Source organism: Cottoperca gobio, chromosome 5 (assembly GCF_900634415.1).
Source record: "Cottoperca gobio chromosome 5, fCotGob3.1, whole genome shotgun sequence".
Classification (NCBI taxonomy): Eukaryota; Metazoa; Chordata; class Actinopteri; order Perciformes; family Bovichtidae; genus Cottoperca; species Cottoperca gobio.
The window spans coordinates 7,819,806-7,847,612 of NC_041359.1; the positions used below are offsets into that span (position 1 = coordinate 7,819,806).

Sequence of the window (27,807 nt, forward strand, 5' to 3'; positions counted from 1 at the left end):
CACTTGCAATCTGCAATTGTACTTCAAAGGCATTGAGATTAATGTCTGTGTTTCTGCATACAGTGGATGACTGAGAGATTTAGCTAAATATAATTTTTGTAGAGTCCAAAGTCATGCCAAAGCCATGACTTCCATCGAGAGAAGGCGTGGGTTGAGTGTACCTGCAAAGGAAGTAACGGGGTGGGCTTACAGCATGAGGTCCTCCGCATTCTGTGCGTCACTGATCACTCGTTTATTGAGGAGCACTTTGGGAGGCACATTCTTGTCCTCAAGAGAAACCATACTCAAAAATAAAAAATTGGGGAGGTGGTTAAGCACCAAATGGCTAGCTCAAGCCAAGGTAGATAAATCTCCTCTGGATATTGTCCATAACTAGGATTTGTTTTAAGAGTATACTATGGATATGGTTCAGTTCTTTTTAACTTTCTCTTCAGAGATGGGTGAATGTCTACAAGGCAGAATCCCTCAAGGTAGCCAGCTACACAAACAATGGTTTGAGAGGCAAGAAGAGCCCCTCAAGCACTCGTCCCTTGAAGGATATAAGAACTGCCGCCTGAGTGAACTGCTGACAGTGGTGGTGTCAGACCTTCTGCCCAAGGCTTACCAGAAGTAAGTACACATTGATCATTTGATTGCTTCTCTTATCCCGTGAAGTGACAAATTGGTTTATTAAGATCAAAGCACGTGCGATCCATTAAACTCGCAGACACATTTTGGGAAATGTAGGTAAGTGTAAGTGTAATTATTCTATCTTTATTACTGTGTTCAAATTAGAGTGCTTTGTTACCTTGCTTGAATAAATGACTGTGCTACGGTAGATAGCGCTCGGTAGGGGATTGTGGACGCTCTTGTGCACAGTCAGGGATAAGGATGACAGAGAGGAGGTGTAGTGTCACACACACACACAGCTTTATTCTCACACAGATAAGTTTATATCACAGGCACAGCTGACAGTGCTGCGTCGTGGCTGAAGAAGCGTCTCCGTCTTCTCTGGAACCCAGTCTACTGCAAGAGCACAGAACCAGGCCATCACCATGCATTTATTGTGACCGATTACCTGATTCCATTCAGCTGTCTGGCCTCCAGTTGGGACACTCCTGTCTCTCCCCAGCAGCCAGCGCCCTAACCACACTCCACTGCCACAGGGATTTTTTAAAACTGTTTTTCAACCAAACATTTACTAATGTAATTGCTATGAATGTACAAAAGCCTATTTTAAGTGCAAAGTATTCCTTTAACCAAATAGTTGACTGACACTAAAATGGGTGCTTTATAGACATATGTAAGAAGATCTAAACATGTAATATAAAATGTATTGTGCACTTTAAACTTCGAAAAGCTTTGTCACATACTACTGTACATATGAATGAGACAAGACACACTAATTGTTTTACAGTATTTTTATTTTGTCAGAATGAGAGCTTCTGTTATGTACAATAGAGGACAGAAACAAATCTTACAGAAATTATAAATATACTCTTGCTCCAAACTGGATGTATTCAGGCTGTGTCCAGTAGATGATTATTTACTATTAAAGTCTGCTCGGGTTGAGGTTGAGGTGTAGATGATGATGAGCAAACGTGGGACACACGGAGCAACACAATAATGCATCTTAAAACCTCAGCCAGTACATGGCACTGCGGACTCTGTTGTAGTCGGGTAGCTGCTCGACGGGGCCTGGTGGAGAGAGGCAGGAGGGACAGATTAGAGAGATATTACAGCATGAGCCCTGACCTCGCTGCAAAAGAACTAAAACCACAAAGAACTCACCGACAGCTGACACAGCAGGACACTTATCGTAGATGTATTTGGAGCAGACGTCACGCACTATCTTGGGGGTGACGGCCTGAAAGAAGAGATGTGGAGAAAGTCAGAACTCTTGTCCTGGAGACAGACTAGAAGCCAATTTGGAAAAGGCACCTTTTCATGCAATACATTTTCTCTCTCTCAATTGTACAAATGATCGAGGGCAGAACACTAGTTCTGAGTGTAGACTTACATCGATCCGAGCGTCCCACTCTGCCAGAGGAATACGGCGCCCATAGTTCAGGATGTGTCTGCCGATGTCATCACAAATCGGTGTTGTTCCTAAAAGACAAACCGGTGTGTTGTCTTGTGATTTTGAGGAGTTTGTATGCGTGTTTGTGTAAATGCGTGACAGACATGTTATGTACCATTGAGCTGTCCAGCCAGGCTGGCCTTCAGAGCGTTCTTGCCTCTGGCTACATCACTCTCCGTCACTGTGGTGCACAGGTTCATCCTGCGGTGAGCAGAGAGTGGAGGAAATAAGATGAAATATTTCAATGTCCTATAAGTAAAAGTGACATAACATTACAGTTAGGATGATCTGCGAGTGTCCCCCGTAGTCATTACTGACCAGGCATTTTGGGACCAGTGCATCATATCTTCGATTTTGTGCTTATCACACACAAAGTAAATTCCCAGCAGGCCAGTGTTGCTGTAGGAAGAGTGGAAGGCCTGGAAACTGTGACACAGGTCTTCCTCCACTGCCAGGCGTGCCAGGCGGCTGCTCAGATTCTGCAGGGGAGGAAGGAATGGCCATTGATATACAGCTGTTCACAATCAAAATGAGATTAGAGTCACACCAGCATCAGGTAGTGGACTAATCAATATGTGGTTTGCTCTGAATATATAATAGTTATAGCAGTATAGTGATAAATTAGTACAGCATGAAATTACATAAATATATAAACTGACTTTCAGGGTGCGTTCACACCAGCCATGTTCAGTTTGGTTGAACCGAACCCTGGAGCGTTTACCACCTTGGTTTCGCTTTGTTTGGGTCTGTGTGAAGACCGGACTAGAACTCTGGGCTGGACCAAACAACCGCTCTCTAATGCGCCTGGAAGGGGTGGTCTCGGACCGCTGTCAACTTCACTTCTGGTGTGAACACCATTCGAACCAATTACATGAAGCGCACCATATATGTAATTTCATTGATTAAAAACTTTTTATTTTCCTATTTTTGGTGTTTGGTAAATTAGTAGCATATTTGCAAGTTTACTGACACACTGTTCATCGCATACACCGAGGAAAGTCGTAAGACATGCCAACTGTATGACCAATAATCAAATGACATTTACATTTACAATGTGTAGTCCGTCTGCTTTTGTGAACACAAAGCGAACAACGTAAACGATGCATCTTCCTCGCATTGGTTTGATTCAGGAACCTTTAGGTGTGAACCCGCCCTTAAAAACGTTTATAGTCCTGTATATTCCTGTTTTCTGGATTTAAAGCTGATTTCCATAGAATTCCACACGTCGTCACCCGCCCACCCAGTTGTAGAGCAAGTACAACATCTTGGACCCCACAAATGTGCTTGTTATTGCATTTGACCATAGTCCAACATATGAATATGATATATAAAGGATGTCATATAAATTGTTAAAAATACAACATTTTAGCTTTCTTTAAATTAAACAATATAACATCCGAAATAGTTAGTCTATGGAGGGAGGGGCACTTTGTGACAACCAATTTTTAGCAGCTGCCATGCCATGTTCCTCCCAACACATGCAGAGGCAGGGTGGAGACCTCTGACCCAGGTTCAGAGGATCATAGTCTACCCCTTCATAATGGCCACTCAAGACATTAACTATCTCAAGTGGGCAAAGCTAAAAGGTGATGTCACTTCAGGGAGGTATCAGTTACAGCTTTCATCATCATAATTTTTGAACTGCATAAACTAAAACACGCCTGTACAAAAACATGTGTCACAGACCTTTCCACCACCATAGGTGAGGTCAAAGCTGCCGATGATGGAGTTGGCCACCATGAGTGGCACGATGTCCGGGCTGGTAGAACCGGCACCCTCCACAGCAAACGCAATGTGTGCCAGAGGCAAACCATCATCACGCATACAGATCTGAGGAGAGGCAGGAAAGGATAGAGATCAACAAAACAATTAACCACGACCGCTCTGTCACAGGCCAGAATCACAGCTAACATACATTTGAACTAGAAGTTAATTCACTTGAAATTAGTTATAGATTGTCACGTTCAGTGATTTCCTAAAGCTTGTGTTGATTACATAGATATGAAATATACAAATAAATAATGATAATGTGAAATAGGAGAGCATAAACTTAACCTCACAAAACAAGAAAGAGAAAAACTCACCTCACTGCCTGTAAATCTGCAGGGTGACAGCACGGGGACGGCATCGCCCTCATATTGAAAAGACACTCCGCTGAGGTGAGATTCTGCCAAACCGACCAGCTCCTCGTGGTTCACACCTGTAGAGGAAGCACACCAGATAAACATGGAAATAAAAGTAGAAATTCACAGCAACCAGAGTGCCTCTTCACAGTGTGAGTGTAAGGACAACGAAGACCTACCACCAGCAGCAGACAGCACCATGCGAGGGGCTTTGTAGTGGCTGTTGATGTAGTCCACTAGGTCCTGGCGGGTCAGAGTCCTGGGAGAAAACAAGTATGCATATTGCTGGTAACTTACACAATGGTGCAGCATAAATATATTACGGAATAGACATACTGAAAGTAAATGGAAAATGACAAATCAATGTTAATTCGTATTTGGCATCATCACAACACTGTACTGTTTTGAAAGCAGTGTGCCTTATGATTTCTGTGTGAGAACATGCAGTTCCTCTTGCCTGGCAGTGTTGGAGGGTCCCAGCACGCTCTGTCCGAGAGGAGTGCCCTGATAGGCTGTGGCATGCAGCAGGTCGAGGCAAACCTCCTGCAGGTTACCCTCGACTTCCTCTAGCTCACGCAGCACGACGCCCCTCTGCTGCTCGATCTCTGCCTCGTTCAGCGAGCAGCTCTGCACCACCTCTGCCAGCAGCTCCACGGCTGGGAAAACACAGAGGCACATTTTTTTGTTCACAACTTAAGAGGGTTTATGCACATACTTTGTGCTCAGTTACAGCGAAGATCTTGGTTATTGCCCCATAAGGCCAAGTAATTGGGATTCTCCATCAGAAATGTAAACATGTTAAAAGGTTGATTCTTAACGCGTCATCTTACAAACAATGGATGCGTATTATTTTAGAAGGACGTCTCTGAAATGTCTCTCAAATGAATATTAATCTAGGGGATGATCCGTTGATTTCACTGCTTGTAAGCAGGTCATCTCACCTTTGGGCAGGTCTTTTGCAAGGGTCTTCATGTAGTATGCCGTGTGCTCCCGGGAGGTATAGGCGCTCAGGTGGGCTCCCATAGACTCCACCTGCTGCTCCAGAGCTGTCTGAGGGTGGTTCTTGGTTCCCTGGGGGTGAGAACAGATGGTGAATGGAAGGAACTGTGTAAGGGCATTGTTTGGCTAATTGGTGGATATATCTAGGGATGTCACAATCATACATTTTAGTTAAGGATTAATTGTGATACAAATAATTGCGAATAACGATTTAATTGTCCTTTTCTGTTTATTTGATGCTACATAGCGGTGCTGTTGTTTGGCTTTGTAACTACGCCTAAATTCATGTTCATTTCAATGGATGCTCATTGAAATTATAGTTGGACAAGGAGTGTCACTCAGTCTCCCAATAGTTTGCTGAAATAATGTTTCATCTCTGACCGCAACATATTCTCTCAATTGAGCTGGAACAGAAAGGCCTGTCCAACAACAGTAGGCTCTAGACTCAGTGTGTTAGGGAGCTTAACACCGAATCTATACCTAACTTCAACTTTTAAGGTTATGAAGCCTATTAATGTCTACCTTGAAAGCCATGTGCTCCAAGAAGAAGCCTGCTCCATTGTTCTTCTCACTCTCATAGCGACTGCCAGCATTGATCCACAGTCCAACCTATGATAGGGAAGAGATATGTGAAGAACGGGGGGAATATTAATCTACAACATCACAAGTCTTTGAAGCACTAAAACAAACTCCTTCTGGGGCTGGGTGAGGAGCACAATTTATCATAGATCTAGTGCACCAGATTGATGCATTTAACTTCAAATGTACAATACTTTCTTTCTAAGCACACAATGTTTCCAAAGTCAATGAGTAATTGTGTTAAATAATTGTGATCTTAATATTGATAGGAATCTTGATTATGATTCAACCCCCCTATTACTGTGTTCTTACAGTGCATGTTGCATGTCCAGTCTCCTCAGATGCCACCCTCAAACCATTTTCCAGGGTAGTGAGGCGAGTTTCAGGGGCTCCCACCAGGCTCTGGGCATAGCTGATTGAGGCCTGTCCACGCCTCAGAGACAGCAGGAGGGGCTGGAGGGGTAGAGACACCAAGAGGCAACACAAGTCATTTTCAAAATCCTGCACATCTAAAATGTTCTCCTCACATTGGGAACCGGTTATATATTTTCATCCTCCCTAATATGAAAGATTTAGGGATGTTATTGTGGAATATGTTTCACATGACTGCATTGTGCACATTTGAAAGTTTTCTAATATAAGCTGTAGCTTGATGACTTATTCAACTACTTGTTATTATTCTTATCAAGCTAAGGAGGATACATTTGAGGTACCATTTGTTTGTTAGCAGCACATCTTAAAAACTACAAAATAGGGCATTTTAGAAACTGTTGTTTTTTTGTATTGCAGTATTCAACTGCAAATAATCTGGCATTTATATGCCCGGACTGTCTATTACTAAGTAATACATGTGATGCAGATTCAAAATTGTTAAACGTTTTGTGTTAACACATTTTAAAAAGGACTGCACATTAAGAATCTGATGTTGAGGCCTGCACTGTTTTTTTTCCCCAAACCAGAGGAAATGAGCAAAAGCAAACTGGTACATAGTAATCGGCCAACTTGTCTAGGTCAGACTGTACTGAACGCTTTAAACTGACGTTTGTCCTCCTTTTAAATACTAAGCAAGAGTAGAAATGTTTGGCATAGGACAACATCTAAACTTAAAGCTAGCAGGTGACATTGACACCCCTGCCACCTTATGCATCTGTGTAGGACTAAAAATAGACCAAACAAAAGTTTAACATATTATCACATTGCACTGTAAAGTAATGGGATGTCATTGTATAACTATTTTTCATTTCACATGGTACTTTCAATACTTATAATTGTTTTGAGAAGAATCTAGGAGGATAATGGCGGTTTATTGCACATGAATAGAAGTAGACGTTGTGCGATGGTTTGGGATTATTACAAAATCTTGAAAGACAGCTAAAAAATAACATTACTGTTTAAGTAACGTTAGTTGCTCAATCCCGTTTCACGAATAATCTAAAACCAGTGTCCGTACGCAGTAATCATTTTATCGACATGGTATAAAGTAGTTTTTTAAAAATCTAACATTTTGACAAACAAAAAGGCAGGTTTGCCACTGTCGTCATCTGCTCGCCAAAGTCACGATGCTAATGCTGCTAGCCAGAAAGCTCAGCTTCTTTTTATGAGGGCAAGTGAGGACAAGTGACAAACGATACAGCTGCTGACCTTGTCAAAGACCGCAAATACGACCATCTGATCTGAATAATACGCACATAAAGTGGATGGTACACATCAAGTGTTTGCTACAAGACGTACTGTTATTTGACAGTTGACCTTGCATTCACTGCTAGCTCACTCATGCTAAACGCTAAGCTAACCCCTTCCAGTTCGCTGTATTGCGGACAGCTAAGCTAGTCGGTTAGCAAACTAGCCTGTTATGTTAGCAGCACCCTCTTCGATTTTTAATGTTACGCCATAACAAGAACAGTATCGGTATCTCACTAGAACATTTCATATGGCAAAACGCTGTTCTGCTTAGCCTTCAAATGTGTACTTACACTGCGGGCTTTGGCGAGGGTCTTACCCACAGTGCTCCCGACTCGGCACACGGACGCCGCCATTTCTCAGTACTCTTAGAGAAGGTAGGGTGTCTCGGTGGTGCATCTGCTTCTACTTCGCCGTCATATGAAAAAGTGTATTACCTTTTCAACTCAACTGGGTGTTATCGCCACCAACTGCTCATTGTGTGTTATTGCGGGTGACTTCGGTATTTCAGTGATGCCACTTTGCTATCAACTTTGTTTTTATTTATTCACACTTTGCTGCGAACATGCAAATATAAATAAATATAACTACTTTCAACCAAATAAATAGTCCCTGTACAATCACACAGCCCCTGGAAGACCACCACACCAAAGCAGACTATTCCAGCACGATTGTGTAATTATCACTGCCATGTGCACCATTCACTTTTTATCATTTTTATAAACTACTCAACCACTTTATAGTTTTATTATTATTATTTATTTATTTTTATTGTATTTATTGTATTTATTTATTTTTATTGTATTTATTTATTTTTATTGTATTTATTTATTTTCACAACCTGAGTTGTGGATTGTCCAAAATAACAGGGTAACTGTTGTGGTAAATCACATTATTGAAACTAAATAAATAAATAAAAGAAAGAAAGAAAGTGAGTGACATGTTAATCTATTAAATTTCAACTTTATTATGAGGTACACAAAAAAAAACCTGCAAAGGTTTGGTTAACAAAACAGGTACTTTGTTTTAGGCACTCAAGGTGCTGGTGGCCGCTTCTCTGGGTTGTTTTGGAATAATCTCTAAAGACAAAAAATGACCTTGGTCCTTCTCTATGTTACAGGGATGGACTTTCTCTGAGCAGACTTTTGATACCTCTGGTCTCCTCTTCCAAAAAAATACAGAGTGAGACTGGGCACTAGCAGGCAGATGGATGGACGTTATGGTCATTGGCAGGCGAAGTGGGAAGGTTTCAATAGGGATGGGTACAGGCGGCTCAGGAGGAAGAGGAGGAGATAGAACCCCACTGCTGATGTTTTTGAGCTGAGTCTCTGCACTCTTCAACAACATCTTAGGCAATGGCTTTACTTTTTCTGCGGCAGGTTCCTTCTCCTTGACGGTGCTGTGGTGTTTTGGTGCTGAACGGCTGGAGGTCCTCATCAAAGGCAGTTGACAGGGGCACCTGATCTTGGTGCCCTCAACAAGTAGGTGGACTCCTACATACTGTGGCACGTCTACTGCTGCCTAGAGACCAAAAGTGATATCTAAAGTAATGTGAATCATCCCACAACGTGGGCCACTTAAATGTGCACTATAACCTGAAGAGGAGGGATAACTCTTCCTTACCTGCCTATATATGAGCTGAAAGTCTCCGGTGTTTGCAGTGCGGTCTGCTCTCCGGTCCATGACAACTCGTAATGTGTCTTCCTGCACAGCGGTACAGAGGCGGGCTGTCACAGAGGTGGAGGGAGCCATAGTGGGACTGGCATTGAGTTCTATCAGCCATGGACACAGGTCATAACCTAATAACACAGGACACAATATTTAAGTGGAGAACTTCCTTCTGTTTTCATAGTAAAGGTATACAAGAAAATTATAAAATGTAATCTAAATTAGAATTGAATGCCATGTTTGTATTACCAATATATATTCAAACATAAATTAAAATGTGAAATACCCTGATTTACTCTTTCATTAATACTACATTTGTTTATTTATACTCTACGTTTCAACCTTTTTTATACGAGTCTTGCATTTCGATACACTTAAATCATAGATCCAATTTTTCAGCATTAGTATTATTTATGCTGTAGTATACCTATTTTGTACATACTTCTTATTTCTATTTTTCCATATTTTTTATGTATATTTTGCAGTACTCCTATAATACACATATTGTTGTCAGAGGTCCGTGCTTTCTGAAGTTTAAAATATAAATGGATGCATTTTAAAGCAGGCAGTATAACATATTCTGTGATAAAGCATCATTTACAGTGATACCATCCTACCTAACATGAAGTCAGCGCCGTAGAGCTCAAATGTGTTTTTGCGTGACTCCATCAGATCCTGTGTTGCCTGTAATGCATGGATCACAGCCTTCTTCATCCCGGGGACTACCACCAACTGCCACTGAGCTTCCTGGCCGTGGCTGGACAGAAAGGTCCTGAACTGATCATCAGACCACATGTTGTTTGCTGGGATACCACGATGGCGTTGTTGGGAGGGTCTCAGGTGCTTCTGGATGGAGTTATTGCAAAGGTGGACGGAGCTGAAAGGATGGAGTAAAGACGCCCAGATTGGAAAGAGAGGGTATGGGTGATGGAGAGAAGTATAATGAGACACGATGCAAGAGGGAATACTTAGAGATAAGAACCAAGCCTCTCACCAATTCTACTCTCCAGTTTGCCTTCAAAACACACAAATCTGATTATGAATGTCAAAATTAGACATGGAAATATTTAGACATGCATTATTTCTATAACCAGTTTACGAAAAAATAGCTGTAAGGAAGTGAGTAGGTAAAGTGTCAAAGAAAGTATTTAAGTTCTTTTTACAGTATTTATTTAGCATATTTCTCATGTGTGCCACTTTGGTGGAGGTAGAAGCACTCTTGTTAAGTGGGCAGGTGTTTTTCTAGGCAGTTTTCAGCTGTGGAGTTGATTTGAATGTTGCTAATGTCAAGGACAACAGAGATTTAAATATACCCAGAGGGTAACAGCTATTTTAATGCCACGCACTGACACAAAATCGGATCTCCCGCCAAAAACAACAAGCACAACCTGTGTTGCCTCTCACTTCCCCTTTAAATGTAACATTCTTCTGGTTTCACATCTGCTTATTTCTTAACTCTCTTTAGAAATATCACTGTCTTACCTGTCCAGTGTATCGAGCGAGTAAGGCTGCGTAGAGAAACGCAAGTAGCACTTTTTATAGAACCACACAGTCAGAGGGTTCCAGTCGGTGACCAGGAACCACTGACGCACGTCAAATTTGGTGCCATGGACCAGCAATGGGCACTCCAGGTACTTCTGCACCACCCATTTGCTTTCCTTGATTAGGGTTGGATCTCCATCCACCAGCCTGAGGATCTGATCCAGACGCTTGGCACATTTGATACCTGGAAGGCAGGTGTGGCAGGTCAGCCGGGACTACGTCAGATATTATGTGAACTGTTGGATAGTGTCTGACTTCTGACCTCTGCCTCTGGACTTGGCTCCAGGTTTGATGATCCAGATGTTGTGTATGCCGTCTATGTCCAGCTGTGGACTGACCTCCACCAGCCTCTGTAGCATGGCATTGCAGCAGGTCACAAAATGATCACTGTTCTCGATCTCTGCTCCTCCACTGAAACATAGAAACAGAGAGGCAGAGAGAGGGAGGGACTGTAGTGAGATACTGGAGAGCACTTTGGTTTCCTTTTATTTCTCACAGGCACACACAGTAGCCTACTCACTGAACAACAAGGTAGTAACTGTTGAGAAACAATGCCCACTCCTCCTCTGTAAGTGTCTGTGGTGTCTCCAAGTTTTTGTCAATGTCACGATGCTCCAGACTCTCGAGAAACTCCTGGCATACTTTGAGTGCACTGTTAATCATTTGGGAAAGGTCCACTGGTCTGGATCGCAGTTTGCTTCGTTTCCTCATAGTCCGAATGTTGTGGCTCGTTCTCTCTCCCTGAACGCCCCGCTCCCTCTCCACAATGAACTTCAAAAAGCTGGTGCAGGCTGTCCTCCTGTAGTCCTCTAGACGGAGGACGGAGACAGAGAGGCAAGTATTCTAAGCTTTCTCTATGAGTGAAAGTAGAAGGATGCTGGAAATACATTAAGGGGAGAGACTACAGATGAAAAGGGAAAAACAATGAACTAATAGATATTACCATTACATTTACCCAGTTGATTACTTACATTAAAAAAATATTTTTTTTGTATTACAAGTTTTCTGAAATGTTATGTTTTAATATGCAAATGATGCATTATATTATTAAATATGTGCTCATTTGCATACGTTTCAGAAACAGAAATCTGAACATTAGATTAAGCCTGGTTCAAAATCTTGTCAAAGGTTTTTGCAGAGAGAGTTTTGGATATCTCTTGCATCACTTAACAAATCAGAAACTACAGTAAAAAGCCAGAAATAAAAACATTTCGTCATAGATTTAGGAATAAAGTGTTTATGTAAATGATATATGAACAAACCCCGCAGTAAAAACCTTCAGAATATAGATAGGAATGAAACTGGAAGGTTTGGTGCAGGTCAGTTCTACTGAAGTGGACATTTACAGCTCAGAGTTTGAGAAAAAACTCATTTTGAGAAAACAGCCTTTAAAGATATATATTGTAACATTTCACACACTGCAGGTGAATAGGATAAACATATTTAACTACTAAATATCACCATTAAACTTCCCTAGTTGATTTCTTATATTAAGAAAAATTACAAGTTGTCTGAAATATGCAAATGAGGAATTATCTAATGCTAAATGTTGGTGATTTTAGGAGAAATCTACAGACACAAATAAACAGAATTAGTCAAATAAACACTAGTCTGAAAAAAGAAATGTTATTGAAACAAAATAGCCCAAAATCTCAAAATTAACCAGTGCATGAAAAAAGGATGTTTTCGCCTGCAGTGTCTTGCCGTAAGAGAGAAAGTTTGAAAGGCAGTAAAGTCACATCTGACCAATGAAAGCGTGCTTCTCATCCTGTGCTGCTAGTCTGTAACAGCGAGGGAAGAAGGTGTCTGGGTCAGCGGAGTCAAACCAGCGCAGGTTCCTCAGGTTCACACACAACCCCGACTGACAAAGCAAAGACAAATATTGATGGTGGATGTGACAGGAGACCACTGAATAGTCATTTTATCGTTGCTGGATAAAAAAAGGATAATAGCATATACGAGATGTACCTTGGTGGTGAAGCTGCCTGCTTTGGCAAAATGATTGGTAATCTGTTCTTTTTGCAAGCTGTTGGGGTTGATGGCGTCTCTACGATTTGTCCAGAAGAAATAAACCATTTCATTCCGCACCAGGCGAGACTGTATGAGAAGGGAAAAGGATGTGAGCTGAATCTGTTGAATTCTGCTATTAAAAAACTAAATATCCAACATGTTTATCATGGTAAGCAACAGCCTTTCACTTGCTGGGCCCCCTGCCTGTTGCATATCACCTTAGGTTAATGTTAGCCTACAACCTAAAATATTATTTTTACCATTAGATCATATAGTCCATCGGGATCCTGCTCTTTGTTGACATTGTCTATGAAGAAAGACCAACGTTAGGAAATGAAGAGATATAAACAAATATCCACACCCAGTAACAATAGGAATATGATTTCTGAATCATCGAGCTCACCGTCATCGCTGTCACCAGCATCATTAGAGCTGGCTCTGCCCTCATCGCTGTGACTCTGGTGAACGTGGTGGTTTGGGCGGTGCATACGCTGCTCAACCCAGCCTCTAGCCCTCAATGCTGCCCTGATGACAGGGTAAGGGCCCTGGACAGAGAATACCTTATGCATCTGAGAGGAGGGAAAGGAGACACCTAAATAATGGGCAACTTTGTAAAACGGTCAGAAATGTATGTGACCTGATAAATGTTGTGTATACAGGGTTAGGGTGTATATCCAGTGATGTTAACTCACCCTGACAGCTTTGTCCACGAGAGCTCTGGCTGTCTTCAGTCTCTCTGGATTAAGAGCAGGTAAACTGACAAAACTGCGGCAAACTTTGCCCTCAGGAGGTGTACCTCTCACACACACACACACACACACACACACACACACACACACACACACACACACACACACACACACACACACACACACACACACACACACACACACACACACACACACACACACACACACACACACACACACACACACACACAGTAAATTATACTGTTAGTTGTCTAAACACTTATCAGTGATGATACGGTTCATGCAGTACGAGGAGTTCTATACCAACTGAGCTCATTCAGCATGTTGGTTGTCGTTCTGCAGGGTAAACCTACTTGTTTGAAAGCTTTTGCCTTCACCTTGGTTACATTTCTGGACCAAAGCTGTGACCTTCTGATCCTTGGACGCACCTCCTGTTTCCCCTGCAGTAATAGTAGTAGAGAATAGATTGTTACAGTACAGTATGAAGTATTTTGGTACAATGGCTCATGTAAACAAGTTTGCAAACTGAGTCAGAAGGCCAGGTTGTAAGCTTGGCAGAACATAAATGACATAGCCTTCTTCAACGGCATAACATGCCAACACGTAGCAGTCCCGTACATGAAGGAGGAGAGGCAGGAGAAACTCAAAATGTTACGAGAAAACAAAATGTCCACAAATTTGCTGTAATAATATAACAACTAAATGCATGAAACACATAAAACTGGTCAGCCATAAATGCAATAAGTATAGACGGTATGTATACCATGGTGACGGCCAAAGTCAAAGAAAATGTAACTAAAGATTAAGACTTGCAATCTTCAGGTGGAGCCAAAAAGAGCAAAGTCATGAAACTTTAATACGTGGCCTCTGAGTTCAAACATTTAGCCACCTGTCCCGAGTGTGACCTCATGATTAATTCAGCATTCATACGCCTGTGTGTATACAGTTCTTTGGAGGTGTGAAGTCATACAGAAGTTACGTTTCACGTTTCAGTTTAGACATGGGTCCCTCAGCTGCAAGTTACAACAGTAAAAATCAATATGACGTAAAATAATACTTAAAATATATATTATATTGGCGATATATTGGCCCTTTACAAAAACGTTCAATCAATTTGGAAGTAGTAGATGGTTCTAATCCTGTGTCTGAATTATAGTGTTGGGGCCACCCTTTGATTAACTTTGGAAAAGAATACATCTGTGATTTCCAGTATTATTTGACTTGACTGGTCCTTGGGATGTTCAGACAAGTGTTTGCTTTGTTGCTTTAACTCACCACTGTCTGGGCATGGTGCGTAGCGTCTGTCAGTGGCCTGGTGTCCCTCCTGCCCGAGCTGGACAGTCTGTTTGGACCTGGTGGCCTCCATACTAACATCAGCTCTCATTCTTCAGGGGAACCTTTTCTTAAGCTCTGCTTTATGGCTTTGTCGGACACACACTGCTGCAGAGGACACAGTATATCATGCATGGGTCAACAAGCATGCAGTGTACACAAATAATGTATACAATACAATGATTAAAACGCTGTAAACAATTGCAGGTGTCATGCAGCTCTGGCTACTAGTGTAGTGGATCAGTCTCTTTTCAAGTGCACTGGACTATAAAGTAGGTCAGCTAACTGTGCAGGAGACAGCTCGGCTACACCTGTCAGGTTGTACCTAACACCGCAGATAGGGTGTGATACTCAGTCTGATTTCCTTCAGTTACTTGTTGAACAAAGGCCCGGACACGTAAAGTAAAACAAGTAAAACAATGTAAAAAAACTGTACTAAATAAATAAATGAATAAAAAGTAGGCTAGCCTGTATATTCCATTCTTATAATAATAATAATAATAATAATAATAATAATAATAATAACAATAATAATAATAATAATAATAATAATAATAATAATAATAATAATAATAATAATAATAATAATAACAATAATAATAATAATTTGAAATGAAGCCACCACAGGTTAAAAGCCCATCTTCTTTTAATCAACGCTACAACCTTCTCATTGCTCTTTAAAAAACAACAACTAACTGGCAAAGTAGCTACCACCACCAAACACTGTCTCTTCGGCTGGAACACTAAGGGCTTGGCTACAGTAAGCATTTTAAGCAACGAGTTGACCTCATGGTTTAGTGTTTGTTCTTCTTACCTGTTGAGGTCCACAGGTGTATTAACTCTGGTAATGCCGGTTGAGTTTCACCAGAGCACACGGTGAGCCTGACTCTCGTCTCGACTTGATTATTGTCACCATGGCAACAGCTGGATAGCTCCTGCTGCCAGCACCAGCCGGATTCGTGTCAAGGTTATTCTAATGTTATTTTATTGAATGCAATTTTTTTTTGCATAATATTTATTAAAGTTTTTTGTTCTTTAAATCTTTGACACGTTGCTGTAGGTTATTTGTTTTATTTTTCACTGGCGTATGAAATGTCAACATGTTTATTTGGTACGTAATATTGTAGCCCTCTTATTGTAGAATATTTGAATTCGGTATGATCTTCTTGCTTGCGTTTAAAAAAAGAAATTCTCTGAGTTCTGTCGCCATCTTGCGACAGGGGAAGCGGGCTGCTGTAGGCTACGTCACAATGTCACGTGCGTTTCTGCCTGTGTCCAGGCAAATCCCCACACTACGTTCAACATTAAACACACAGCTGCACACACATAACACATATAGCTAATAAGGGCAACTTTAGGATACGTATATATCAGAATAGACACACACAGGTAAGCCGAGCAACGCTTTTAAACGGTGCCTTTAACGCCAGTGAAATGTTTTGTTTCGTGAAATTAATTCAAGCTAACATGCTAACACTGAAGAAGAGTTAACTTACCGTTGAACCTCTTTGTCAGGTGGATGAAAAGTTCTATTTCCGCCGTAACATGTGTGGAAGAACTGCGTGCACCCTTGCTTCTGACGAAGTGAGCCGAGCCTGCTCTTACAGAAACCGAGGAGGGCAGCGGAGACAGCCCCGCTGGAGGGATGGAGATGCGGACAAATACCGACCGTCATACAACAAGAGCCCCCAGTCTATGAGTCCCGTCCTGCTGTCACAGAGGCATTTTGATAAGGTAACCGTATCTTTACCGTGCCCGAGTGAGATGCATAAACTGTTACAAGTCAAGGACACCAAATAGGAACTTAAATAATTAACCAGACTTAAATCATAAACCCATCTTCTCTGTCACAGTCTCAACATTATTGAAAAGGTATACACTGTAGGAAGGGCAAAACTAATAGAATAAAATATTTTTAAAATAAATAGTGGCTAGTAGATATGCATCACCCACCAGCCAAAAAACAAACATGACATCTTAACATTCACTTTAAAATGTTGCACCCTGGTGCTCATGTTATTGTGTCCACTCCTTGTATGTCTTCAGAGTGCTCCTGTCGATGAGTGTGTGTTGGCCTCCATGCGTTGGGGTCTGGTACCAGCCTGGTTCAAGGAGAATGACCCGAGCAAGATGCAATACAGCACCAACAACTGCCGCAGTGAGAATATTTTAGAGAAGAAAACATACAAGGTGCATACAGTTTGAGGCAATGCTAAGCTATATTATCTTTTCTGTGTTTTATGGGTTGGTGTGTCTAATCACTTTTTCGTCTCCCCAAAGGACCCCCTGATAAAAGGGCAGCGCTGCGTCATCCTAGCTGATGGCTTTTATGAGTGGAGGAGGCAGGGAAAAGACAAGCAGCCTTTCTTCATATACTTCCCTCAGACTCAGGGAACCAGTAAGGAGAAAACAGAGGATGACCCCGCGACCTCAGCTCGCAATAAGGAGAATTCAGAGACAGCGTGCCCTCCAGAGGAGGCCTCCCCTGACTTGACAGAGGTTCATCTTGGGTTTTCTATAGCAATATAAGCAGCATGAACATTTGCTTTCATCCAGAATACAAGTAGAGGCAATGCAGCTGTGGCGGAAATTACCATGGCTGAAAATATCCTGTGTGGGAGAGGAGCCAAAGCAAATATGTGCATGTGTCCACCAGGTGTTTCTTCAACTTTCAAAATGTCATGCTACATACAAACTCATGCTTTAGTTTGGATGCTGGTGCCAGGCTACAGAGTGTAAACAATTACAACCATACCAGCAAAATATGGCAATTATTAATTCTTGTGGCCATACGCCTCTGCTCTACACTATGTGTTGGCCAGGAAGGAGAAGCACCAGGTGAGTGGACCGGATGGAAGTTGCTGACTATGGCTGGACTGTTTGACTGCTGGACGCCTCCAGGTGGTGGGGAACCCCTTTACACGTACAGTGTAATCACTGTGAACACTTCCCAAAGCCTGGAAAGCATCCATGATAGGTAAGGAGAGTTAATGGGGAAACAGGCTCTTTTTTTCTCCTTTCGTTTCTGTATGAAATCCTAAATTACTGTGGGCTTGTGTTTTAGGATGCCAGCAATCCTGGATGGAGAGGAAGAAGTCAGAAGATGGTTGGATTTTGGGGAGGTGAAGTCTCAAGATGCCTTGAAAATGCTCCAGTCTAAGAACAGTTTGACTTTTCATCCCGTCTCCTCACTAGTAAACAACTCTCGCAACAACTCTCCGGAGTGTCTTCAGCCAGTGGATCTCAACAGCATTAAGGTATCAGATTTAATGTGGTACAAAAATCTAGCAATTTAGTGTCAGTTGTGTCGCAAGAAAAGAGGTTAAAGCTGACAAATTTGACCCTTGACCCCTAGGAGTCGAAGCCCACAGCCAGCAGTAAGATGATGATGAGCTGGCTGAAGAGCAGTGCACCTTCAAAGAGGAAGGAACCCAACACATGTGAGAGCAAAAAAGAGCAAGAAATCAAGGCAGAGGCTCAATGCAAGTCAACAGGGGCACTCCAGCAGTGGCTTCAGGGAGCCAATAAGAAACCAAGAACCAAATGAAGATGTGAACCGAAAACTCTGTATAAAAGACCAGTGAGGCCTTATTTGTTCCACTTTACTATTTTGACAATTGTGAAAAAAAGTGTGTAGTAGTAGTAAGTATAAAGCTTAGTTAGTAACCGTTTTAAATGTAATATAAAAATGCTACAGATTTTTACTATTAAACTTGAAAATGTTAATGTCTGAAATAAACACAGCATGTTAAATTCAAGATTTTTATTACCCTTATTACTTGAAACGCAAAGACATTTCAAAACAATGTACCGTAGATGCTATGCATTTCTCATATTAATAATGATGAATGCCAATACTTCCCCCCACAAAGTTACAGTATGTATGCGATCTTGTAATCTATAATGCATTTCAATGTTCTAACATAATACAAACCGAGAGTTAAAGATCTGATCGGTTAAAAGAAAAGTCAAGCACTTAAATTGTTGGCCAACACGAGCAACTGGCAGAGTCGGATATGGAGATTTACAACACAACTTTTTGCCTTCTCCACTGATTGAGAGGTTTGCAAATATACAAAGTCTTGCAACAGTTGACAGTAAAAAGAAACATACTAACTAATAGCATCAGTTATGAAGGATGTTTGTACTTGAGAAAGCTCTTTCCTCTCGGGTAGTAAAGACATGCCGTCTTCATTTGGTTCATTCCCACGTCAGATGTACCAAGAATAACTGATGAGATGAACCTTTATTTCCCCCAATAGAGGAACAGCAAATAGCGTGTTAGGAGCAGAGTCTGGATTCACACAATGTCTTCAACCTGAGCTACAATGGCATTTATTGTGGCTCCAACATTGAGATGTCTGAACAAGTCTTCAGTAATTGAGAATGACAGCAAAGTGTAAAAGTAAAAGCAATCTGTACACACTTGTCTGATGGATATGGGTTTTCAATTCTGTGCCAATTAACGAGAACTAGCAGGCAGCAAATTAATGTGACCGACATGCACCTTTGCACATTCTGATCCTTCACCACTTCACTTCTGACTAATCCTACTTTTTAGATTGCATGAGGTAAAGTGAAACCATGGTAACAAGTGTTTTTGAGGGTCAAAACTAATTTAAGCCACAACACAGATGAGTAAAATGAGGGAGCAGTGTTTTCCTCTATTCATGCAGCTCTAGTCATCTGGACGTCAAAGTAGAAACTGAAGCTGAAGAAACTTTGATAAAACAAAACATTAGTTTTCTAACTTTACTCATCAACACATATGTAGATATAGTGCTTCGATTTACCAAATAGAAGCAGTTAGAACCAAAATTAGGAGAGAGAGAGAGAGAGAGAGAGAGAGCGAGAGCGAGAGAGAGAGAGAGAGCGAGAGAGAGAGAGAGAGAGAGAGAGAGAGAGAGAGAGCGAGCGAGAGAGAGAGAGAGAGAGAGAGAGAGAAATTAGGTTAGCCCGAACCATGAAACCATACGTGGGGGAAACAGGAAGTAATAAGTATCGTACAAGTATATTCCATATTGTTTCCTTAAGGTGTTCTTTGGGCTAGGAGAGTCATATTTTATAGAAAATGTTTGTTTTGTATACATAAGGAAGTGAGTGCAGCATGTTTGTGTGTGTAGTAGTATACTCAATGAGTGGGATGCTGCTTGTATGTTGGGCATTAGGGATTAACACAGTGGGCCATGGGATAAGGGATATATAGACAAGGCAAGACAGGGTAGTGAGGGCAGTGACGACCCCCCCCCAGAAATCTTCAGAGTCCTCAGCAGCTGCAGGTCTCCGCTGACGGCTTGGCTCGCTCGTTCCTGTCCAGCTTTATCGGCTCAGGGAACTCGTTGTACAACTCCACTTCGGTCTCCTGAAATCAGACAGTGTAGTTGCATCTTCCAGCTTTCAAACAAACTCATGCTAAAAGACTTTATTATTAACATTCACGAGACTGGGTCAAACTGTCGTATAGTATTTTGTGATGGCCTCCATTACCTGTTTAAGGGCGTTGCGTGCAATAGTCTGGAAGGCCTGCTCCACATTGATTGCCTCCTTGGCGCTGGTTTCGAAATATGGGATGTTGTTCTTGCTTTGACACCACGCCTGCGCTCGCTTGGTTGTTACCTGAAAAACAAAGGGACTGATATTATACTTAGTGATAGGAATGTTGCGATATTTACCAGTATTGACGATAATCGTGACATTTAAAAAAATGTCATATTGATATCATGTTAATAACACACATAATATGTAAATAATCCAGTGCTTCCTAAATCATTTCTGTTTCCTTCGGTTCTCGCTTTGTCTTTTTAAGGCCTCAAATATAACCAACCACAACTGTACAATTCCTTGGAAAAACCCACCACATAACAACTTCCCTACTAAACATAAATGTGATTATCTTGACCCACCTGTCTGTTCTCCAAGTCAATCTTATTGCCCAGCACCACAAAGGGGAAATTCTCTGGGTCTCGAGGGCTGGCCTGGATCAAGAACTCGTCTCTCCAGCTGTCTAGAGTCTTGAAGGTGTTCGGTGCTGTGACGTCAAACACCAGGACGCAGCAGTCTGCTCCGCGGTAGAACGCTACGCCCAAGGACTGGAACCTCTCCTGACCTGCTGTGTCCCAGATCTGACATAAGGAATAAAGAATACATGGTGTGTTTACATGCACAAAACAATTGGATTACTGCAAATAAAGAGATTAAGCTAATACTTTGACTGCAGTGTTTACAGGGTTCACATTACCTACCACTGCGTGTTCGACAGCCATGTGTGGTATCAAACAAGAAACTTCTATAACATGAAGCCACTTTGTTGGTGCTTGTTTTACCATTTCTAATTGTTGTTGTTCGCCTTCTTTAAAGTATTTCTAAACCCAGCACCATAAGCCTTAATCCCTTTTGTGTAGAAAAATGTAGCTTTGTAGACAGTTCATTGTCTCTGTGGTGCATTTGTAAGACACAAATACAGAAAGAAAAAAATCAAAGTAAGCAAAACTGACCTGTTATCCAGCTCTGGTAATCAAATTTAACTTAATTCTGATTTCAACTTTAACTCGACTAACCAAGTTAAAGTATTGAATGGATATATAAATTGCTTATACATAACTACTTTAGAAATAATGCATTTACTGTCGTACACCATAAAAACCCTTGGCAGCCCATTGTGATCATGGGAGATAGAAACGTAGCATGTTTTGTTTTTTTATACCAAAACATTTAATTAGCTTCATATTGCATTCTGTGCTCAGTTTAAATATGATAATTGTGTTTCAATGACAGATAAACCAGCATAGAATTCTTGCGAGCCTGATTTCTTTAGTACCTGCATTGTGACAAGTCTGTCATCCACCATGACTTCTTTCGTCAGGAAATCAGCACCTATTGTGGCTTTGTACTGGTTACTGAACTTCTTATTCACATACTGGTTCATCAATGAGGTCTTCCCAACTCTAGAAGAAAAAATAAATTACAGGACAACATTCAAAGCATATGATGGACAGAAACAAGTAAAAAAAGAACAAGTCACTGAGATGCATAAATATGTGAAGGACGAGCGATTTCGTATTTGCTGTATGTATGAGCGTACAATATCAGACTGGATTAAATATCCCAATTATGTGTTTTCTTTAAAATAAACCATGTTTGTTGTCCCACTCCTTTAGCTTTGAGGCTTAAGGCTCAACAACACTCACCCGGAGTCTCCGAGGATGATGACTTTGAGTAGTACTTTCTTCCTTGATGTCATTGTGCCACAGCTGTAAAGACAAAAAAAAATTGATTGGATGGGAGGAAAAAACTATCTCCTAATAGAAGCAGAATACTGAAACTGCTCAAACAAGATGGATACAGCCATCCCCAAGTGATGACCCTTTGATATGGGCCAACAGGTTTGACTGATTGTGTGCATCTCGAAAATATAATTCAAAGAAATGGGCCTGTTTTAGGAATGAAACCAAGTGCAGTGTCTACTATAATCGAGTTTCCTTCACTTCACAGACAGAACACAAAAGGAAAAACGCAGTAATAGGGGTTAAAACAATATGCTGCACCACAGTGTTCCACGAGGCTCTAAATACAATTCATGAAACACACAATTCACTATGTTTTTTCCCCCCAAATAATTTGAACAATGCAGTGCTCTGGCTGTTGAGCTGAGATGACATCAACTATTTTTAGCACCACAGCTGGCTGTTATTGTTATACTGAAAAACATTGATTTTGTGATATTGATATTTACAATCTATTTAATGGAGAACAAAATGAAATTGTTTCATTCCCGAGATACAATACATGTATCTTTTATTGAAATAAAAATTGGAACACCCCAGTTCCTCCAAAACATACTGAATGCAGCCATGAATCGTATTATTCATTACATGTCTATACTGTATTGCATCATGATGACTTCCCAGACAGGCAGGTGTTGATGTAATTGTCCTTCCCCTATTGACTAATCTTTATTTTCTTGATATAAGATCCCTAATAAACATCTCTGAATCCATCTTCTCAATGCAGACATGAGTCTTATTTGATTAAAACATCTCAAAGGCAACCATATTTCTGTTCATTAATATTCTGTATCACCAGAAGTAGATTATTTTTGTACTAAAATATATGGCTGAATCTTATTTTCGCGCCTGCTCAAGCATTTCTGACTTTGAACAAGTTTGCTGTTTTGCAATAATAAACCACCTCGTACAGCTGTAATGACCAAAGTCCAAACTCTATTACCGATGGGCTTTAAATCATAATTTCGTTCTACTGAAGAAAGCATTATTGAAAAAATAAATCAGGCTTTCTCCACACATCACTTCACGTTTACAGACACTAATGTGAATGAAAAGCCAGGGCTTGAATCCACATCAGCGCAATTATGAGGCAAAACTAGCATAGAGCTATCGGTGCGGCTTTCCTAATCTGCACCTCATGACACTGTGTCAGGGACTGATCACATGGTTTTAAAACACAGGACTAACGGGGAACCATGACTTGGCAGGCATGATTAGCACAGCAAACTGTAGTTGCACACAATACACGCACACCAGTGTAATCCATAGGTATGATTAATCTGTCGACCTGTCTGGTTGTACATATTTCCACTTTATACACTGAAACAGAGCGTCCTGTCTCAACATTTTACCTAATAACCATAAAGACATCAAACACACATTTGGAAATCAAATGCTAGATAGCTAGGTAAGCAGATGTAAGAAAACGATGAACCATAGGTAGGGGAACAGTATCATTATTAAATAGAGACTCTTTATTAAGACAACTAAAGGAAGACGTTTTTCATACCGTGTCAACTAACAATTATAACATCCATGACACTTTGACACAACGTAAGCTAACATTTAGTAAGCTAAGCAAGGTTTATTAACAAATGTGAAACTTAGTTGACGACAGCTATAGCGTTATTATATATCGTTAGTAAAACATATAAATAAAGTCACCACAAACCAACCTGGGTGATGATCCTGCGGTAAAAAAATACTTTTCGTCTGCCCCAGTTGGAAGCGTTAGCTAACGCGCAGGCTAGCTAACAGGCTAACGGCTCCTATAAACGCCGTAAGAAAACAACACTTTTAGTGCGTCGACAGTTAAATAGTAGCCGATAGCTAGCCTCACAGCTAACCCTGCTTATCAAAATCAATACTGCCACTGCCGGTGTATATCTCCCTTCGTGTAACAGAAGCGATTTGCTACAATGGTCCGTTTCGCCCGTTCCCGTTGACGCTTGCTTTTTCTGTCAAGCTAACGTGCTAGCTGTTAGCTGAGCTCTGCTCACTCACTTCCTCCAAAACAAGCTCTGTCGGTGAGGCTGACGTCACGCGCTGGACACGCCTTGTTGCACAGAAGTCACAACAACACAAATATAATAAAATATAATATATTTTTGATTACCAGGGTTGAGTCAGATTACTTTGAAATGAAGTCAGACACTGAATACAAATTACAAGTATTTATTTTGTAATTAGTATGGTAATTCATTGGATTACAAAATAAATTGTAATCTGAATACATTGATTGATTACATTGAGCAGTTCATGAGATAATAGCATTGGCTAACATGAAAGAAGTTTGACAATAATTTTAAAAAGCCATATGTTAGACACGTAATCACAAATGTAATCAAGTCATTTTTTGACAATGTAACTATAATCTAATTGCAAATTTTTTCAAATGTAAACTGGGTTGATTATAGTTACCTATTTTAAAAATCTGATTACATAATCCCGATTACATGTGTTACAATTTGTTACTACCCAACCCTGTTGATGACATATATCTAGCAGGTTATATCCATGGTCAAACAGCATTCACTACATAGTCCATATAACTCACAATGCCATACTGCTACAATTTAGAAATACAAAGCTATAAAGGCCATAATCACATTATATCTAACGAGTTACATATGTAAAGGAATAGAAAAGCCAGTGACACTGACTTAGTCCCACCTCTTTTCCACCTTGTGTACAGTGTCTGGGTGCTGGACTTTGGGGTGTAATAACGATTTTGAGGACTTTCCAGTTGTGCTATCAACAACTTCCATGTCCTCTCTTGGCCAGTTTACATCTGGAAATTCGATGACAACCGATATGTCATATGTGATGATGACTTTCCATTCAACAGACACTAGATGACTTTTCTTATTTCATGTAGGTAATGCCATGCTTACTGCATCCTTTAATGGATTCATATGATGGTTTCTATGGAACTAAATCCCCAGGTACAGTTAAGACATTTGGCAGACTTTTTTAATCCAATGCTCTATAATACTACTACTTAGTCTATTAAATGATGTCCTAAACTCCATTTATATCCCCTGTATCTATATTATATTCTAATACTTAGTTTTATTTTTCACATTTAATTTACACATTACAGTGGGCTACATCTCAAGTCATCAGATATCTATTTAGTCACAAATACTAAATAAAATCACATTGTATATATTATCATAGTTACACAGTGTCTCAGTATTATGGGGTAATTTAATCTTCAGCAGTAAAAGTACAGCAGAGGATAGCTGATAGTGTGACCAGTAGGATATCCCTGACTGAAGCCATAAAAGTCACACTGTCAATGTGCTAGAGCCTGATAGTTTTATTGTAAACCTTTACATTTTAGAAACCTACTCAGTATATTGTATCATGATGAAGAACCTTACCATAACAGATAAAAGAAACTCATGCCGAAACCCGGGATCGAACCAGGGACCTTTAGATCTTCAGTCTAACGCTCTCCCAACTGAGCTATTTCGGCTTGATAAAAGACATTTACGCCACAGACAAAATATATTTCCAGGATTGAAAGGGTGTCATACGCCACATAAATCTGTGTTATTGCTATATTGGCAGTAAACTGACGGCTGCCATGGCCAGGAAACATCACGACCATAGATATTTCATAGTCAGACAGTCCAACAGGGACCAACATTAAAAGGTAAAACGTTTCACGGGTTATTTTAAGAGTGTTTTTATCTTTGTTTTTTTTAATAAAAGTTATTTTTATTGTTTTTCTGTCAGATTTCGCAATCACGTCTGACGCAAAGCGCGTTGTAAAGAGCGCGTCATTGCGTCATTACGTGGTCCGAATGAAGCGTCATCCTTTCTGATGTAGAGCGGCACAGCGGCCTTTCTTTGGTGCTCTACATTTCCCACCGTCTGTCTGCTCTTGTCCCCGGTATTTCAGTTCTGAATTTCTCCAACCATGACTCGAAAGACGCCACTTCTCGCCGCTTGCCTGCTGCTTCTGGCTGCTGTGAGCACGGAGGTTTTGGCGGACGGTTTGGTGAACGAGGACGTGAAGAGGACAGTGGACCTGGGCACTCATCTGGCCAAGATCACCGCGGAGATCGTGCTGTCCAACCAGGGACTCTCTGCCGCCCATAGCTTTATATTAGCGGTAGAAGCTGACATGGCCCCTCACCTGGCATACATCGGTGCTTCGGTAAGCCTAAAACATCAGTGAATTATATAACGGTAACACCTCCGCCTGCAACCGGCTTGCTAGCTTTAGCCTGTTAGCCACTTAATAGTAGGCTACTAATGTATTGGCAGTGCAAAATCTTGTTGCTCTCAAATGCTGCATTTTTTCCCTAAATTGATAGCATCAATAGTGCGCATATTTATAGCATGCTACCGTACGATGTCAGTGTGTTCAGACAGTGAATGCATGAAATCACCGCTACTAGCTAACGTTAGGCTTGTGTGATTCAGTGCGGGTAGTTACGTTAGAAGTAGTCAGTTAGCCAACGGTAGCTACTATTTCAACATGTAACGTTATATTGCTGCAACGTGTATTGGCATCAGCCAATTTGCTGTACGCAGAAGTGCACCCAAATCAACTTAAATTATTTAATTTCTAATGGCTAGGGATGTTAACTTCCGCAGGGCTGCACGCTCTGTCAGTGGCTGAATGACACGTATGAGCTGGGCAGCTCACTTCCGTGTGTGACTGCGCAGGCCTGCCTCCTTCCACTATGAAACTAACAATGCTGTTTTTTAAAGAATAATAATATGCACAGTTTCTTCAAATAACTATTATCCATTGCATTATAAACCGCTTACTTTCATTTATTTCGCTTGAAAGTGTTTTTGTTTTCCAAGAGTATGCTTAAACCACCTTGTTTGCACAGGTGAAGGGTGATGAGGAGGAGGATGGTACTCTTGAACTCCAACAGACAACAATTCAGGGCCAAAGGTAAGAGACCGGATTCTCAAACATGTACACACCACTAAACCGATGGAAACACACAACGCATTGGTTTTATATTTTAGCCAAGGAAATATATGGTCTACATTGTTCCTTGCTTCAGCAACCGAACACTCACAACACAAGCCTTCCTGTGAAACTTCATTTCTGTCAGTCCAGTGACTTTTAATATGAAAACAAATGGGTTTAATTGTAAGACAATACTTGGCAACTTGTAAGATGGTGTATTAATAAAGAGTTAGGTCATTGTGGCAGCATTTTCCATGTAAGTAAGAATTAAAAAGATTTATTCCTGAAAATAAAACTGCATTTTGTATTTCCTGAGAAGCTGATATTTCACAGCAGCAGTATTTACATAGTTAGGCAAATATATCTTACCCATGCTCCTCTCCGTTTTTCTCCATACAGTGGGGTTTTTTACAAAGTGCAGCTGCCTTCCAGTCTGGCCGCAGGGGCTCAGCTGAAGGCAAAGGTGGAGATGACATTCAGCCACGTCCTGCAGCCCTTCCCCACACACATCACGCAGGCTGAGCGCCAATTGGTGATCTTCCAGGGGAACCACTACCTGTACTCTCCGTACCCCACCCGCAGCCAGACCACGCGCGTCCGCCTGGCCTCCAAGACTGTGGAGACCTATACCAAGCTGGGTAACCCCAGCAAGAACGATGAGATTATCGAGTACGGACCTTTCCGTGATGTGGCTCCGTTTAGCGAGGTACAGCTCTGACCAGATTTGACCAGCTTTCAGTGAAGCTGCAAGAATGTTTGCTAAAACGTTCAGTGTTGTGTGTGTGTGTTCCCTACTATCTAGGATACAATGAAGATCCATTACGAAAACAACTCACCCTTCCTCACCATCAGTGGCATCGTTCGGATCATTGAGGTCTCT

General features: G+C 41.1%; 5 protein-coding genes and 1 non-coding gene across 11 annotated transcripts in view; 2 read left to right on the forward strand and 4 right to left on the reverse strand.

The window, feature by feature from the left end:
* Window positions 1-1,385: 1,385 nt before the first annotated feature.
* uqcrc1 (ubiquinol-cytochrome c reductase core protein 1) lies at window positions 1,386-7,878 on the reverse strand. Its single transcript, XM_029430838.1, has 13 exons — window positions 7,734-7,878; window positions 6,073-6,213; window positions 5,704-5,790; window positions 5,124-5,253; window positions 4,640-4,838; window positions 4,362-4,441; window positions 4,144-4,259; window positions 3,746-3,889; window positions 2,378-2,538; window positions 2,175-2,260; window positions 2,000-2,088; window positions 1,771-1,846; window positions 1,386-1,677 (listed from the first exon to the last, which is right to left on the reverse strand). The coding sequence occupies exons 1-13, from the start codon at window positions 7,794-7,796 to the stop codon at window positions 1,613-1,615; spliced, it is 1,437 nt and encodes a 478-aa protein (XP_029286698.1). The 5' UTR covers window positions 7,797-7,878; the 3' UTR covers window positions 1,386-1,612.
* A 517-nt stretch (window positions 7,879-8,395) lies between these two features.
* On the reverse strand, window positions 8,396-16,337 carry LOC115007832 (tubulin monoglycylase TTLL3-like). Of its 5 annotated transcripts, none has more exons than XM_029430832.1 (14): window positions 16,199-16,337; window positions 14,646-14,810; window positions 13,724-13,810; window positions 13,353-13,456; window positions 13,064-13,229; window positions 12,921-12,967; window positions 12,619-12,747; window positions 12,397-12,511; window positions 11,171-11,459; window positions 10,913-11,061; window positions 10,591-10,834; window positions 9,726-9,985; window positions 9,064-9,239; window positions 8,396-8,961 (listed from the first exon to the last, which is right to left on the reverse strand). In XM_029430832.1, the coding sequence occupies exons 2-14, from the start codon at window positions 14,752-14,754 to the stop codon at window positions 8,467-8,469; spliced, it is 2,370 nt and encodes a 789-aa protein (XP_029286692.1). In that variant the 5' UTR covers window positions 14,755-14,810; window positions 16,199-16,337; the 3' UTR covers window positions 8,396-8,466. The 5 variants fall into 5 exon arrangements, with proteins under 5 accessions (XP_029286692.1, XP_029286693.1, XP_029286694.1 ...); XM_029430833.1 differs by lacking the exon at window positions 16,199-16,337 and adding an exon at window positions 15,517-15,653; XM_029430834.1 differs by lacking the exon at window positions 16,199-16,337 and adding an exon at window positions 15,399-15,468.
* On the forward strand, window positions 15,550-18,793 carry hmces (5-hydroxymethylcytosine binding, ES cell specific). 2 transcript variants are annotated; one of them, XM_029430840.1, is made up of 7 exons: window positions 15,550-15,669; window positions 16,218-16,436; window positions 16,749-16,892; window positions 16,983-17,201; window positions 17,525-17,679; window positions 17,767-17,959; window positions 18,058-18,793. In XM_029430840.1, exons 2-7 carry the CDS (start codon window positions 16,248-16,250, stop codon window positions 18,247-18,249), a joined length of 1,092 nt encoding a protein of 363 aa, XP_029286700.1. In that variant the 5' UTR covers window positions 15,550-15,669; window positions 16,218-16,247; the 3' UTR covers window positions 18,250-18,793. The 2 variants fall into 2 exon arrangements, with proteins under 2 accessions (XP_029286700.1, XP_029286699.1); XM_029430839.1 differs by lacking the exon at window positions 15,550-15,669 and adding an exon at window positions 15,962-16,091.
* rab7a (RAB7a, member RAS oncogene family) lies at window positions 18,451-24,008 on the reverse strand. Its single transcript, XM_029430842.1, has 6 exons — window positions 23,662-24,008; window positions 21,890-21,952; window positions 21,520-21,646; window positions 20,606-20,824; window positions 20,190-20,318; window positions 18,451-20,064 (listed from the first exon to the last, which is right to left on the reverse strand). Exons 2-6 carry the CDS (start codon window positions 21,940-21,942, stop codon window positions 19,969-19,971), a joined length of 624 nt encoding a protein of 207 aa, XP_029286702.1. The 5' UTR covers window positions 21,943-21,952; window positions 23,662-24,008; the 3' UTR covers window positions 18,451-19,968.
* Window positions 24,009-25,393: 1,385 nt separating this feature from the next.
* Window positions 25,394-25,466, reverse strand: trnaf-gaa (transfer RNA phenylalanine (anticodon GAA)). Its single transcript has one exon. It is a non-coding gene; the product is annotated as a tRNA-Phe (tRNA).
* A 315-nt stretch (window positions 25,467-25,781) lies between these two features.
* Window positions 25,782-27,807, forward strand: part of rpn1 (ribophorin I) — a 5,489-nt gene continuing 3,463 nt past the window's right edge. Inside the window, exons 1-4 of the mRNA XM_029432322.1 lie at window positions 25,782-26,153; window positions 26,842-26,906; window positions 27,327-27,633; window positions 27,730-27,807. The exon at window positions 27,730-27,807 is cut by the window's right edge and continues 132 nt beyond it. Of these exons, the coding sequence (XP_029288182.1) occupies window positions 25,914-26,153; window positions 26,842-26,906; window positions 27,327-27,633; window positions 27,730-27,807 (690 nt within the window). The 5' untranslated portion in view covers window positions 25,782-25,913. The remainder of the gene's footprint in view (window positions 26,154-26,841; window positions 26,907-27,326; window positions 27,634-27,729) is intronic.